Raw genomic sequence first — 13,921 nt, 5'->3', positions numbered from 1 at the left:
TAAATCGGGTGCCCTGCTCATCAGTGAGCACCTTCCAAGCAATACAGAGAGGCAAGCTGTGGTCAGAGTGTGAGGAGGGAAAGGAAAAGCTGCAAATAAGTGACTTAATACATAGTAAAATACAGGCCTCAATCAAGGAGAACAGTCCTTATTATATAGGGGACCACATGAGGGTGCTCGGAGCTGTACAAATCATAGAATGCCTGGCTCCTGCCCCATAAGGCTTGCAGAAAGGCCAGATCCTGTGAGTGCTGAGTGCCTTCAGCTGCTAAGCTGGGCCTTAAATTAGACCCGGGTCATGTGGCCGCATTCACCCACTGGAGGTGTGTTGGTTGGGGTTCACACCCTCTGTGGTGGTTGGCTGACTCAGTGGAAAGCATTGCACAAAGGTGGCTTTGTGTTTTCCAAAGATGTCTTGGAGCTGAGTATTTTCCTCAGTGGTTTCTATGGGGTTTGCTTGGGATTTTCCTTTCCCTCAGCTCTGGCAGGTGGCTGTGTGTCAGGAAATGGTGTTTCCCCTTCAGATAGCCTCTGTGTCACCCCATGCGTTTCCTCCGTCAACACATCCTGTCTCAATCTCTTTCAGGCTGTTCCTGAGACTGCTGGCATCAAGTTTCCTGACTTCAAATCTGCAGGTGTCACGCTGCGAAGCCAGAGGGTAGGCTGCTGCCCTGGCCCTTTGGGGCCGCTGTTAATATCTTTCTCCCTGTCTCTCTGCTCCTATCCGTTCTCCTTTTACAGCTGTGGAAAATCAAGATCTTGCCTCTAACATAAGCAGAGTCTGGTCTCCAGCAGCAGTGTGGGCTGTAGCCAGGAACGCTGGCTGTGTTTGAGCTCTAGGCCAGCTCTGCTTTACTTTATAAAGTCAAAGGCCCTCTTGTATGCGAACGCCTGACCCTGCCGGTGTCTCGTCACTGGTCACCGTCCCCTGAGCAGTCAGACCCACCCAGCAAAGCCCAGGGGAGCTGCCTGGCCCAAACAGAGCCTGCAGCCGAATGTAATACGCCTCCTAGAGTGTAGATGTTGGTGCATTGCTGTAAGATGCCTTTGAGGGCAGATTCTCCTGTTGTGCCTTGCACACGCTGGTCTGTCACAGGTACATAATTTTTTTTAACTTCACTAAATATTGGTTCGAAAAGCTCCAGGTGCCTGTTTCACCCTCAGGGTGAAGAAGTAATAAACCCTGGCATTGTTTTATGTGCAAGAGTCGACATCTCTCTCCTAGCACGAGGCTGGGGAGTAGTGATCCAGGTAACCCACCTGTGTGACTGACTGTTCTCAGGGGCCTCGATATCAGCCTTACAAAATCCCATTTGCTGGGAAAAGAGCATCTTTTTGTATAGGCAAGTAAAAAACACCCTTAGTTACTTTATTGTTGTCATGGTGATGGGGGGCAAGCAGATACTTTGTCTAGCCTGGTAAATTTTCTGGTCTGCTCCAGGGGATGTCGAGAGATGTTCAGCCCCTGCATGAAATGCACGGGGAAGCAGAGCGCCGTCTCTGGGGAATTGTGCGGCGCCCATGGGCTGTGTGTGTGTTAGCTGTGGCTTGGCTCAGGCAGGCTACGGAGGGGCGTGCAAGCTGTGGGGATCCCATTTCTTGAGGAGCTGCCACTGCCCTCAGCTTTGCAATGCAGTCGGGTGGTCACAGTCTCTGGTACATGTGTGAAGATTCATGGAGACATGGCAGATGCGTTCTCTGGCACCAAGATAAATAGAGTCATTTACGGAGATTGAGCTGGATTTTGAAAACGAATAAGGGGTGGCTGGATTTTTTTTAACTGGAAGCAAAGCTGAGCAACACCATGTCGGTGACAGAACCATCTGGCAGAGCCAGCCACTTTCTTCAGGCCAAATAGCCGGATGGGAGGCCCACATGAATGGCAACGGGTGCTGTGGGCTCCGGCCGGATAGGGAGGGCAGGGCTGTCAGGGTAAAGGGGCAGAACGTGGGAATTGGGCATTTCTGAGTCCTGATTCCGGCTCTGAAACGGACTCCCTTTGCTGCCTTCGCCCACTCACTTGAACCTCTTTGGTTGAGTTTTCCTACAGGTAAAATGGGGCTAAGGGGCTCACTCGCTTGGGAGGGCTGAGGATTCACGAGCTGACGTGTTTGCGGCACGGTCGAACCTGTAAGGCATTGTAACAGTGCTAAGCAGCATGAACGTGGAATTGCAAATTCTGCTGACCTGGGGGTTTTAGTTCTCTGCTCTGTACACCGCTCTCAGCCAGGCCCTGGACACATCCCACAGCATGAACATGACAAGGGGGAGCAGCCGCTCTGGTGCGAGGGGCAGCGTTTGTACAAAGCACTCGAGGCTCCAGTATTTACTGGCAAGGCTGGGTGTAAGAGATTTGCCCCTGTGGTCTCTCCCTTCACCCAGTCCTCTTGCTTGGTAAGCCTGGCCGCTCCTACAGGGTTCTGTGAGAAGAGCTGTATCAGATCTAGGTATTGTTGTTTACAGTCAGATGTATCTTTTATGTTATGTTTTATTAGGCACCAGTTGCTACTCCACAATTAAGGCTAAGTTGAATTTTGCACTCAGAGCAGGGATTCAACTTCTTTGTTTTGTATGAAAAATGCCCCTGATCCTCCTCAAAATGACAGCACTTACTTTTTGGCTGTAGAACGGATTGCTTAGAATTCATCCGTTAATTGAAACTAATAGTTTAGTTCCTTAAAATTAATGTTAACCTGGTCCTTGAAGAACATAAGTCTCCAGAGTTGGATTTGATTTGTCTTTAGTGGTCATAATAATAGAATGACACAGACTTTTCAAACTTCCCATCTAGTTGAAGCTCGCTGAAATCTTGTGCATCACCTGCATATAAAGACATTTGTTTTAGGATCAGTGTTCACTTATTGCCATTATTCTTCATAGCTGATCGTTTCTCCTTCTGCAGAGGCTGAAGAATAATCGTCAGGGAATCCCACAAGCTGCCTTCGTTCACACTGGCTGCAAGCCCCTATTGTTCTCGGTGGGACGGAGGCTATTGGCAGAGATGGTCTCCTGTCACCTGCTCCTCACAGAGTTTCTTGCTGTTTCCTGGTGTCTGGAGCTACCATCCTGAATGAGGGTAGCATGGAGTCAGTGGCCATGTTAAAAGAGGGTGTCCTAACTGAGGGCAGCCTGTAGCATCAGTCCCATTGAGAACAACTGGAACCGGCTGGACATTTTGAAAAAGTGCGATTCATTGTGAATTCCTCGGAGGGGGATTTTAGGCTGCAGAGGAAACGAGGCATGGGTGGGGTGTGTGTGCAGGGAGAAGTGGGAAGACAGGAGGGAAGGAAACTGGGGGTTGGGGGTGCGACGCTATGAGAGAAAAGAGAAGAAAAACTAGAATGTACCTTTAAAAATCCTTGGACTCTTTTCCAGGCCCCAAAGCACTAACAAGCCTTAATCCTAATCATATGGTTATTACATGGTGTCGCTGCAGGGCAGAGTTAAGGAGGTTTGGGTGTCGTAACTGCATGTCCATACCTTAGTGGGTTTGGATTGCTTTCAAGCTTACCCTCTAACTCTGAATTTCCTGGGTTTATTGTGCTTGGTTTGGGGATAATTACAACATCTCTGTCATGTATTTTACCCTAAATTGTTTATCTGTGCTCTCAGCCTTAACTCCACGATAACAGTTTTGTCTAGGAATGACGAGGAGTTGTTTTAATGCGGCAGCAGGCCCCTGCAGTAACAGAGCACTTGGCCACGGGCTAGGAGGAAGGGTGGGAGCGTACAGCCCTGTCCCCGTGCTGGGGGACTGAGTTGGTGCTATTGTCCTGTTGTTAAGTGTGTGTGTGGGGGGGGCCAGCTGGCTGGAAGAGAAAGAATTAAGTGTTGTCTCCTTTGGGGACAAAGCAAAACCCTGGGATGAAAAGGAGTTCTCTGAGTGCTCAGATCCGCAGAATGCTCTGAGGGACTCTCGAGCTCACTCGTTTAGTTCACAGCCGGGCACTTCCCTCCAAACGAGGCTTCCAGCCAGCAAGCTGACTTGCTACCCGCTAACTAGAATCTTGTAGACAAATTGCCGGTCAGGCCAATTAAAAAAGAAATAGGGGAAGAAAAACTTTGAACACAGCTTTAGTTCCCATTGATTCAAATATTCGCCCTCACTGGCTTTTAAATATTTACTAGCCAGCTGAGCATTTTCTTAGCACTGATTAATGAGTTACAATTTACTGTGGTTGCTTTTTTTTCTTTGGGGGCAGGGGTTGGGTTTCTGCCACAGCTCCAAGATGAATGAGGCTTCCCGTGAAAGATCGGGGCAGGGGGAGGGGGTTTGTATGTGTGTCTTTTATAATGTTTATTCTTCATATTTGATCTGACCCACAATTAAATGGCCAAGCACGCTGCCTGTTTACTCTCCATCAGAGGCTCTTGACTCTGCTCCTTGCATGACATTAATGCAAACCCAGACCTCATCAGCTGCTAACATGTGAAACATCTGTCTCCCCTCCCTTGATCAATATCGTCCCTTCAGAGCCTGGGCTTAGAAAGCAGCGACATAAAATATCAGTTATATTTATTTGGATTTGATAAATTTAATTACTTGAAGCAATTAATAATTTATTTGTTTAGTATTGATTGCACTCCGAGGCATCTTGGTAAGATAAGCTGATGGTAATCAGCACATCCGTATCAGGCAGGAAAGCATATGTTTCCAAGTCTGAAACGTCCTATGGATCAGATAGCTGAAATGTTCCTGTCGCTTCTCCTAGCACCTCTGCTGTAGGGAAATCACTGGGTGCAAATCCTGGCTGCATGCCGCAATGGACTTCGGTACAAGACATTACTCTTCATAGGGGAAAAATGCAGGATGGACCTAGTGCTATGATGAGGTGTTGGTTTGCATTTGTGGTGTTCACATTACCCATGAGTGATGAGGGCCTGAGCAAGTTATGCAGGTTGATCCAAATTCATGCCTGTGGAATGTGCCAGTGGGTGTATTATATTACTCCTGAGGGCATTTTGCGCCAAAAAAATTTAAAATTCTACGCACAATATTTTAAAATTCTGCAAGTTTTATTTGTTAGTAAATAAATGCAGAGGCTCCAGCATGGCAGTGGGGAGCACAGGCCACTGGCTACACACAGGTGGAAGATCACCCTACAGCCTCCCCACCCCCACCCCAGGGACACGGATTCAGTGGTGATGCTGTACCCGATCCTGACACAGCACAAGGCCTGGGCCTGTCCCAGAAACACCCTGGGGCCCTGCCCTGCTGCGCCAGACGCACCACGTGTGGGGCAGGTAGGTTCAACCAGGCAGGATCCAAGTGTGGGGGGCTCAGAGTGGGGGGATCCAGGTGTGGGATGAGATGGTTTTGTGTGGGACAGTCTGGGTGCAGGCAGCTCAGTGAGGGGTCTAGGTGTGGGGGAGATCTGGATGCACAGAGGCTTGTGGGGAGGGGGGTTCCGGGTGCAGGGGCGATGGGACTGTTCAGGGGCTTCCAGGTGAAGGTGGTTGGGGCTCAGTGCAGGGGTCTGTGGGTTTGGAGGTCTCAGCAGGGTGTGTCTGGGTGCAGGAGGATGGAGCTCGTCAGGGTGGGAGGTTGGGTGCAGGGAGCTCACTGTGGGGTGGTCTGGGTGCAGGGATGGGGGCCCAGAGGCAGGGGGCTCCAGATGCAGGGGTTGAGGTTCAATGCAGTGGGGTTTGGGTATGGAGGGGGGTTTCTGGGTATATGGGGTGAGGCTTGGCAAGGGTGTCTGTGTATGGGAAATCCGGATGCCCCGGGGGTTGGGTGGATGGGGGAGCAGCTCCCCATACAGTCACCCCTCCCCACGCAGCTGAGGAGTGATGGGGGCAGGAGGCTGGGGAGGATGCTGAGCTTCCTGCAGCTGGAGGAGGATTCTGGGGGTGGGTCTGACACAGACCCAGCCATTCCTTGCAGGGGAAGAGGAAGTCCTGTCTTCTCTCGCCTCCAGCCCAGCTGGGACTAGCAGCTGATCACGGCTCAGGGTCGAAGCCACTGGCCGGGGTGTTCCCAGCCCTGAGGTGATTTACGTCTCTGCCAGCTGTTCTGGGTGCCTGAAACCATGTGCCTGCGCAGCTAGGGAGTGGCGTGTGACTGCTCTTGCAGCTTCCCTTTGCTTCCCTGTCAGAAAGTCATTTTTCTGCGGGGAAGCAAAGAAATCTACGGGAGACATGAATTCTGTGCGTGCGCAGTGACGCAGAATTCCCCCAGGAGTAATATTTATATATAGTATAACTAGTAAGGGATGTGTGGACGTGTCCATGCGTTCTTAATACCTATATGTATCTAAAACGTACCTGAATGTCACAATAAGGAGTGGAAAATTTGGGAGGTTTTTTTTTTTTTTTTTTTTTTTTTGAAGAGGTGATAGATAAAGGGATACAAAATATTGAATGGGCTAGAGAAGGTAGAGCAAGTTCTTCTGTCCATCTTTGCTCAGAATACAAGAGCAAGGGGGGCAGTCAATGAAATTGAAAGGCAGGCAATTTAAAATTGCTAAAAGGAAATACGAAAAGGGTTGAATGTTATGTAGATAATGAGATCATGCAGAGTTACAATAGCAAGGATTAAAATAACATGGAATTGATATGCACATTCCTGCTTCAGTGTCAGGCAATCTAGAACTGGCAGGGTCTGTCCCTGACATGGTTAGGGAGAATATCAGTTGTTTATTCCATAACATCCAACTGCAAGATTTGTTGTGCCTACCTCTGAAGCATCAGGTACCAACCCGGGTCAGAGACGGGATACTGGACTAGTGGATCACTGGCCTGATCCAGTCTGGCAGTTCCTGTGCTGAGGTCAAGAATTGCCCAAGTTAAGGCTGAGTGTGCAGCTGTAATCCTGTTGTGCACATCCATTGTCATACAGTCTTTCGCGTCATGATCACGTTATTTCTCAGATAACGATGGCTTTGTTTCAACCTTTGCTACAAGTCTGTAGCATCTTGTACTGTATATTTTTATTCTTACCGTAAGTTATCATCATGTAGTCTACATCTCTTCCCTCCATCTTGGGGTACACGGTGAGTTATTTATAAAGCATCCTTTGTTAATAATGTAGTCTCCAGAAGTATTGTACATTGAAACAAAACATTTCCTTTGGAGATAGTTACACTAGCGCAGTTTTCTAACTGATTGTAGTTACTCAAACCATGTATCAGGGCAACGCAGTGTCCTCCATCTCAAAGGGATTTTTTTTATTTCTTGTTTTTTTCCATATCTGTTATTTGGAAGCTGAGCTAACTTCCTCTTTCCTTGGTTCCGAGTCTCTCTCACACCCTTGAGAAAGATTTTGCAATCTCTGAAAGGAAATCTCGCTAGTAAACCTTTTCCGTCACTTCCTAGAAGAATTTATGGTGTACAGAATTTGTACTTTTTCACAGCTGATTTGAAAGTTAGCAATAGGTTTACCTTCAAGCCAAGGAAACTGTAAAATAATAATTTTCATAAATCAGCACTCACAGGTTTGTTTCTAAGAACATTTGTATATTGAATAGTAGCTTATTTACCCCAGATGGTATTGTACTGATGGTATTGTACACGATACCGATGCATAGCTACTGAGAGTTCATACTGTAATTTAATTGTGAACTATCCTGTGTGCCAACAGATAGTACAAATGACATTCAAGTATGTTTGCTGTTGTCTTATCATTTAAATGACCTTCCTGAACTCTGTTGTTCTGGCTCATCCACATCACTGTGCAGAACGACAGGATTCCACACAGTGGATCTGAGGCTGTACGGGGGGAAAAAGTGTCATTTTATTTGAGAAATAGAATATGATTGTTTAATTAAAACCTTATAATGTATGCACACGAGGAGGCCAAGGTCAGATTGCACATTCAGTCTTCATTTCCTCCCTTCTTGAGTTTAAATGCTCAGTCCCATAATCGTACATTTTTGTATTTTAATTTCCCTGTTGTTTAAAATTCCAGATTTGCTAGATTCCTCCTGTGGTTCCTTCAAGCTGTGGGAGAGAGGGAGCTACCTGCTCCTGCACCCCATGGGAGAGGCTGCCCTTACACCTCCTCCTATGCCACCCAGAACAAAAGAGCATTACTCATGTGCAGCTTTGGTCTCCCTCCTCCTGCAAACCTCCAGGCTCTGCAGGAGTAGAAAGACGTCCGCGCAGAACTCATTCTCACACTGAAAGCTGGCTACGGAGAAAGTTTTCTGCATTGAAAACCTTCCTTGTAGAGGCCAGCTGCAGTGCTAATGAGGGCCCGGTGTCTGTCAGCATTACGAGCGTGTGTGCACACAACTGAATCTTTAAATGCTTGTAACTTACTTTGCAAAATGGTAGAAGGGCATAGTCCTCAGGGCTAGCAATGCTGAAGGTTTATAATGGCAAAACTCAGCGTGAGGAAAAATGTGTTCTAATATTGAATTAAAACAGGGAACAACTTGTGTGAAATGACTTAATAAATGCTACTCAAACTTTAAAAAACAAACCAAAACCATTTTAGTGAGAGACCAAGCATGGAAATTTCAGCCCCAGAAGTAGAGTTTTTGAGAAAGTTATGAGGTTCTGAAAATGGCAGATTCATAACGAAAGTCCTAAGTTTATAGCAGGCAATGGCAGAGCATCCAATATGATATAATCATCCTGAGCAGGACCTCGCTGAGTCCTTCCTTGTTAATCCGTAAATTTGTTAATTCTCTGTACAGACCCCCAGCAGACAGCAGTCTGTAACCACTTCCCAGCACCAGTGTAATCCCTGGGCACTCTGTGGTGAGGTCTCGTGTTACTAAGACTTCATTACTCCTCAAGTGATACTCCAGGAAGTTTACTGGTCTGCTCTGACGTATTATCGTAAATTGGGAAAACTAAACGACGCAGAAAACTCAAATGAACCGAGTCTGTTTTGCCAGGCTGCGTCCTTGCCTCTTTGTTACCATGTTTTGTGTGTTTCATCACTAATTGACAAAATTTGTTAATCTGCAGTAGGCCTCGCAGTAATCAGCGTGAATCCGTGAGTTTCTGGGTAGGTGTGGCTCGGCCCTAAATTGAGGCGCAGGTGACTCTGTTGCCCTCAGGTGCTCAGCTTTGAGACCAAGGTCAAAGTCTTTCAGTGCCCAGGTTTGGACAGGCCTCTCCCCCACCAACTCAAGGGACTGCTCCAGCAAGGACGTGGGCTACAAAAGTGATCTTGGTTCTCTCTGTTCGTTGCATAACCCACTTACTGCCCAGCATGCCCTCCTGCGATGGTGAGTAGGCAGCTCCCGGGCCAGGCGCATTGCCTGCCCAGCAACCGGGGGCCCAGGCCAAGCGCCCTTGTTTCCGTCTGGGGAGGTGCGGGTACTGTAGCTGTGCGGCTTTGAGTGACACGTTGGTATGTTGCCCTTTTTTTATTTTTCTCTTGATACACCCAGTTCATGCGCTTAGCACAGGTTGTTTATAGCAAGGACAAAGAATTGCAGTCCTTAAATCAAAAGCGGTGCTGGTGTAATTATAAGCATGGGCTGTGTTGCTAAAAGAGCTATAAGGAGATGCTGTCGGAGGAGGAAAGCATCCAAAATATATTAACCTCCAAAATCCCAGCTAATCAGTTTTGTGACTAGAGCAATCTATTCCCGGCTGTTGTGATAGGGGGACTTTACAAATAATAAATAACAAGAACCGCTTCCTCTGAAGAGGGAACGAAAAGGGCAACTGCACTCACCTAGGAAGCTGTCGTTGCTCTCTGGGAATTCTCCCTTTAAACTCGAGTAGGGACATACTTCTCATCCGTGTTCTGCAGGGGGGGTGCCCAAGCCTTGCTCAGCCCGGGGCCACATTGGTAACTCATTAGGAGTTCGAGGGCCAGGCCTGCCGATTGCCTCTCAGCACCCTCCTCTTTAATACAGGTGTGATCTTCAGACACGACATATCCCAGCATGCAGTGCTCTATTGTGAGCCAAGCAGCCCAGCTCTCCAATTCGGGATGCAGCATTGCATGCTGGGACCTGTGGGGTCTGCAGATTCGGGTTAAAGATGCACCTCTCACGACCAGGCACAAATCCAAGACCTGGAGCGGGGTTTGACCCTATCGCTGCAGGCTCAGCAGCGAGCCAGACTGATGCTTGTCCCTTTGTCCTCAACCTCAGCATGTCTCCTGGTCACTAGCGCTTGGTGGGAGTGCTGCCATCTCCCTTTGGCCTTCTGGATTGTTTTGGGTAATGCAGCTCTCACAAAGCAGTGTCTGCTTAAAACCCATGGCTGTTTAAGCCCAAACCAGGGCTGGCTCATGCGTGTTCCCGCTCGCCTTCACGCCGGGCACCAGTGCTTCCCCCTGCTAGGAGACAGCATAGCTAACGGAGCCGACCTAACAGATTATCAGCGGCGTGTGAGTAATAGACTCCTCATTTAGTTTTAATACATTTTGCATAGAGAGCAATCAACCTTCATCAGTCTTAAAGATGAATTGGCTTAGCCAGCTAAATTTTAAAGATATTAGTTCGACAGCAGCCACATAAATCATAACATTTTCTTTAATGATGGTAAAATTAAAATATACTCTTGCTTTGAGAAGCCGATGAAGCCTTCCTGTTCACAGAGCAGATCCTCCCCCAGAATTAAAGGGAAGCTTCATTAATGTGTTTTTAGCCAAAGCAAACCCAAACAGCCCTGTTCCTCTTGTGCTGCCGTTCCGCGCCTTTTACAGGGAGGTCTGGGTCCACTGGTGCCCCCCATTCCTGCCCCCACCCTCTAGCCTCCCAGTAGCTTTGACTGAAGAGCTTGACAGCGAGAAGGTGCTGAGTGCTCCCAGGCACCCTCTGGCCAGGAGCGTGTGTAGTTACAGCCGAAGGCCTTGCCAGAACAGTCAGCGGAGCTGCTGATAGGGCACCAGGTTGCTGCTTATAGAAAAGCCCCTGCTTCTGATGGCATGTCCCTAGCAACCAGCCAGGCCAGGGCTGCCGGGCGGGGTGACAGCTATCCTGTGGGACTGCCTGGGTCAGGATGCAGCCAGCTGGCGTGGAGCTCAGCATGGGTGTGGCAGGCTTGCAGAGGAGTCCTGTCTTGGCTAGAGATGGTGGCCCCAGTGCAGGCCTTAGAGGTGAGGCTGAGGCATGGTGCCCAGGGCTCCAGTGAGGTGGAAAACACGTAGCTACAGAACTCTGTGTCGAGAGAGAAAACAGAGGGAAAGAATTGCAATTCCTCGGCGATGGGTTCCCCGTAAACACTTCCTGTCGTGGGAGCTGGGAGTCACAAAGACCTCTTAGATCTTCCAGCCCATCTCCCTGCGGGGGATTGGCCCCTACACAGTGTTTTCCAGTTGTCTCACCTCGTTTTAAAGCTCCCAAGTGATGGGATATACCCCACTTCCTCTGTTCTACAGCTTCATCCGTCCTGCAGTTGGGAACATCTTCCTGCTGTGCAGTCTGCCAGCCCTCCCTGTCCCTCCTTGTTGGGCCCGTGTGAAGCACACTGAATAATTCCTCTTCTTCCTTGGCTTTCAGACTAGTCACACACTTGCCAGCTGTAATGTGGTTCCCTGCTTGTTGTCTCCCAGACGAATGAGATGTGTTTGGCTCCTTTCATCTTCCTTTCCCCCATGTCACCTAATCATTTGTGTAGCTCTTTTCTGAGCTCCCTCCCGTTGGCCGATGTCTCTCCAGCAGCGTGGGGCCTGCAGGACACCCCGCAGAGCTGCGGAAAGAGGGACTGACCCCTCCCAGCTGCGAGATCTGACCCTTCAGTGCATGCAGCCTCAAAGTGACACTGACCTTTTGAGCTGCCGTCTAGCACTGCAAACTCCTGTCCAGCGTTCGGCCTCTCTGACCACAGCATGTGTCTCAGCTACACCCACTTCCCAGAGGATACGGGTTTGTGGATTACTTTGTCTTGCATGTAGTAGCTGCTCAGTCTGTTAGTTCCTGTCTCTAACCTCTCTAGGTTCCCTTCCCCGACATTTTTTATCCTCACTGAGGTTTGCAACTCATTCCAATTGAGTGTCTTCTACAAGCTTCATTAGGGTTCTGTTCATGTCCAGGTGGTTAAATATAACTGTTCCTTAAACCCAGTGCCCCCAGGCCACCCAGCTGGAGCCCTCCTTCCAGACTGACCCACTGCCAGATCTGTAGATTCATGATTGAAGAATCATAAGAACATCAGAGCGGCCACACTGGGTCAGCACATGGTCCATCTAGCCCAGTACCCTGTCTCCAACAGTGCCCTGTACCAGAGCTTCAGGGGGAGTGTATAGAACAGGGCAATTCTGGAGTGATCCACCCCATCTTCCCCTCCTAGCTTCTGGTAGTCCGGGGGCTTAGGGTCACCCCAAGCATGCGGTTACATCCCTGACCCTCTTGGCTAATAGCCATCAATAACCCTAGCCTCCAGGAACTTCTCCAGTTCTTTAAAACCCAGTTGTACTTTTGGCCTTCACAACATCCCATGGCAATGAGTTCCACAGGTTAGCTGTGCAATGTGTGAAAAAGTCCTTCCTCTTGTTCATATTAAACAGCTGCCTACTAATTTCATTGGGTGTCTCCTGGTTTTTGTATCGTAAAAAACGCTTCTCTATTCACTTTCTCCGCACCAGTCATGATTTTATAGACCTCTGTCATATCCCCCCTTAGTCGTCTCTTTTCTAAGCTGAACAGCCTTAATCCTTTTAGTCTCTCCTTGGATGGAAGCCTTTCCATGCCCTGGATCATCTTTGTTGCCCTTCTCTGGACCTTTTCCAGTTCCACTATATCCTTTTTGAGGTGCATCAACCAGAACTGGACACAGCATTCGAGGGGTGGGCACTCCAGAGATGTGATATTTTCTGTCTTATGTTCTGTTCCTTTCCTAATGGTTCCTAACATTTTGTTTTTGACCACTGCTGCTCGCTGAGCTGAAGTTTGTGTAGAACTATCCTTGGTGACTCTAGTATTTTCTTTCTTGGGTGGTAACAGCTCCTTTAGAACCAATCGTATAGGTATCTTCGGCATTATTTTTTGCCAGTATGCATCACTTGGCACTTATCAGTCTTGAATTTCATCTGCCATTTTGTTGCCCAGTCACCCAGTTTTGTGAGATCCCTTTGTAACTCTTTGCAGTCTGCTTTGGACTTAACCATCTTGAATAGTTTTGTATCACCTGCAAATTTTGCTACTTCGCTGTTCACCCCCTTTTTTTAGATCATTTATGAATACGTTGAACAGCACAGGTCCCAGTTCAGACCCCTGGGGGACCCTGCTATTTACCACTCTCTGCTGTGAAAACTGACCAATTCTTCCTACCTTTTGTTTCCTGTCTTTCACCAGTTACTGATCCATGAGAAGTCCTTCCCTCTTATCCCATGGCTACTTAGTTTTCTTAAGAGCCATTGGTAAGGGACCTTGTCAAAGGCTTTCTGAAAATCCAAGTACATTATATCCACTGGATCCCCCTTGTCCACATCCTTGTTGACTTCCTGAAAGAGTCCAAAAGATTGGTGAGGCCTGACTAACCTTTACAAAAGCCACGTTGACTCTTCACCAGTAAATCATGTTCATCTCTGTGTCTGATCGTTCTGTTCTTTACTGTAGCTTCTACCAGTTTTCCTGGTACTGACGTTAAGGTTACTGCCCTATAATTGCCAGGATTGCCTCTGGAGGCCTTTTTAAAAATCGTTGTTACATTTGCTGCACTCCAGACATCTGGTACAGTCCGATTTAAGCGATTGGTTACATATCACAGTTAGTAGTTCTGCAATTTCATATCTGAGTTCCTTCAGACCTCTAGGCTGAATACCATCTGGTCCTAGTGGCTTATTACTGTTTAGTTTATCAGTTAGTTCTAAAACTTGTTCTAATGACCCATCAATTTGGGACAGTACTTCAGATTTGTCACCCAATAAGGACAGCCCCGATGTTGGAATCTTCCCCACATCCTCTGTAGTGAAGACTGCTGCAAAGAATTCGTTTAGGTTCTCTGCCATGGCCTTCTCTTCCTTGAGTGCTCACAAGTCTTGGGAGACAGGCCAGTCCTTGCCTACAGA

General features: G+C 48.1%; 1 protein-coding gene across 6 annotated transcripts in view; it reads left to right on the top strand.

Annotated features, from left to right (window-relative positions):
- Positions 1-13,921, top strand: part of DMAP1 (DNA methyltransferase 1 associated protein 1) — a 53,382-nt gene that overhangs the window by 29,133 nt on the left and 10,328 nt on the right. For all 6 annotated transcript variants that reach the window (XM_073357953.1, XM_073357956.1, XM_073357952.1 and 3 more), the window contains exon 8: positions 587-658. In XM_073357953.1, coding sequence (XP_073214054.1) covers positions 587-658 — 72 coding nt within the window. The remainder of the gene's footprint in view (positions 1-586; positions 659-13,921) is intronic.

Source organism: Lepidochelys kempii, chromosome 8, assembly GCF_965140265.1.
Source record: "Lepidochelys kempii isolate rLepKem1 chromosome 8, rLepKem1.hap2, whole genome shotgun sequence".
Lineage (NCBI taxonomy): Eukaryota > Metazoa > Chordata > Testudines > Cheloniidae > Lepidochelys > Lepidochelys kempii.
Note: the sequence above shows the minus strand (reverse complement) of the source record. Positions and strands in the feature narration are given on the sequence as shown.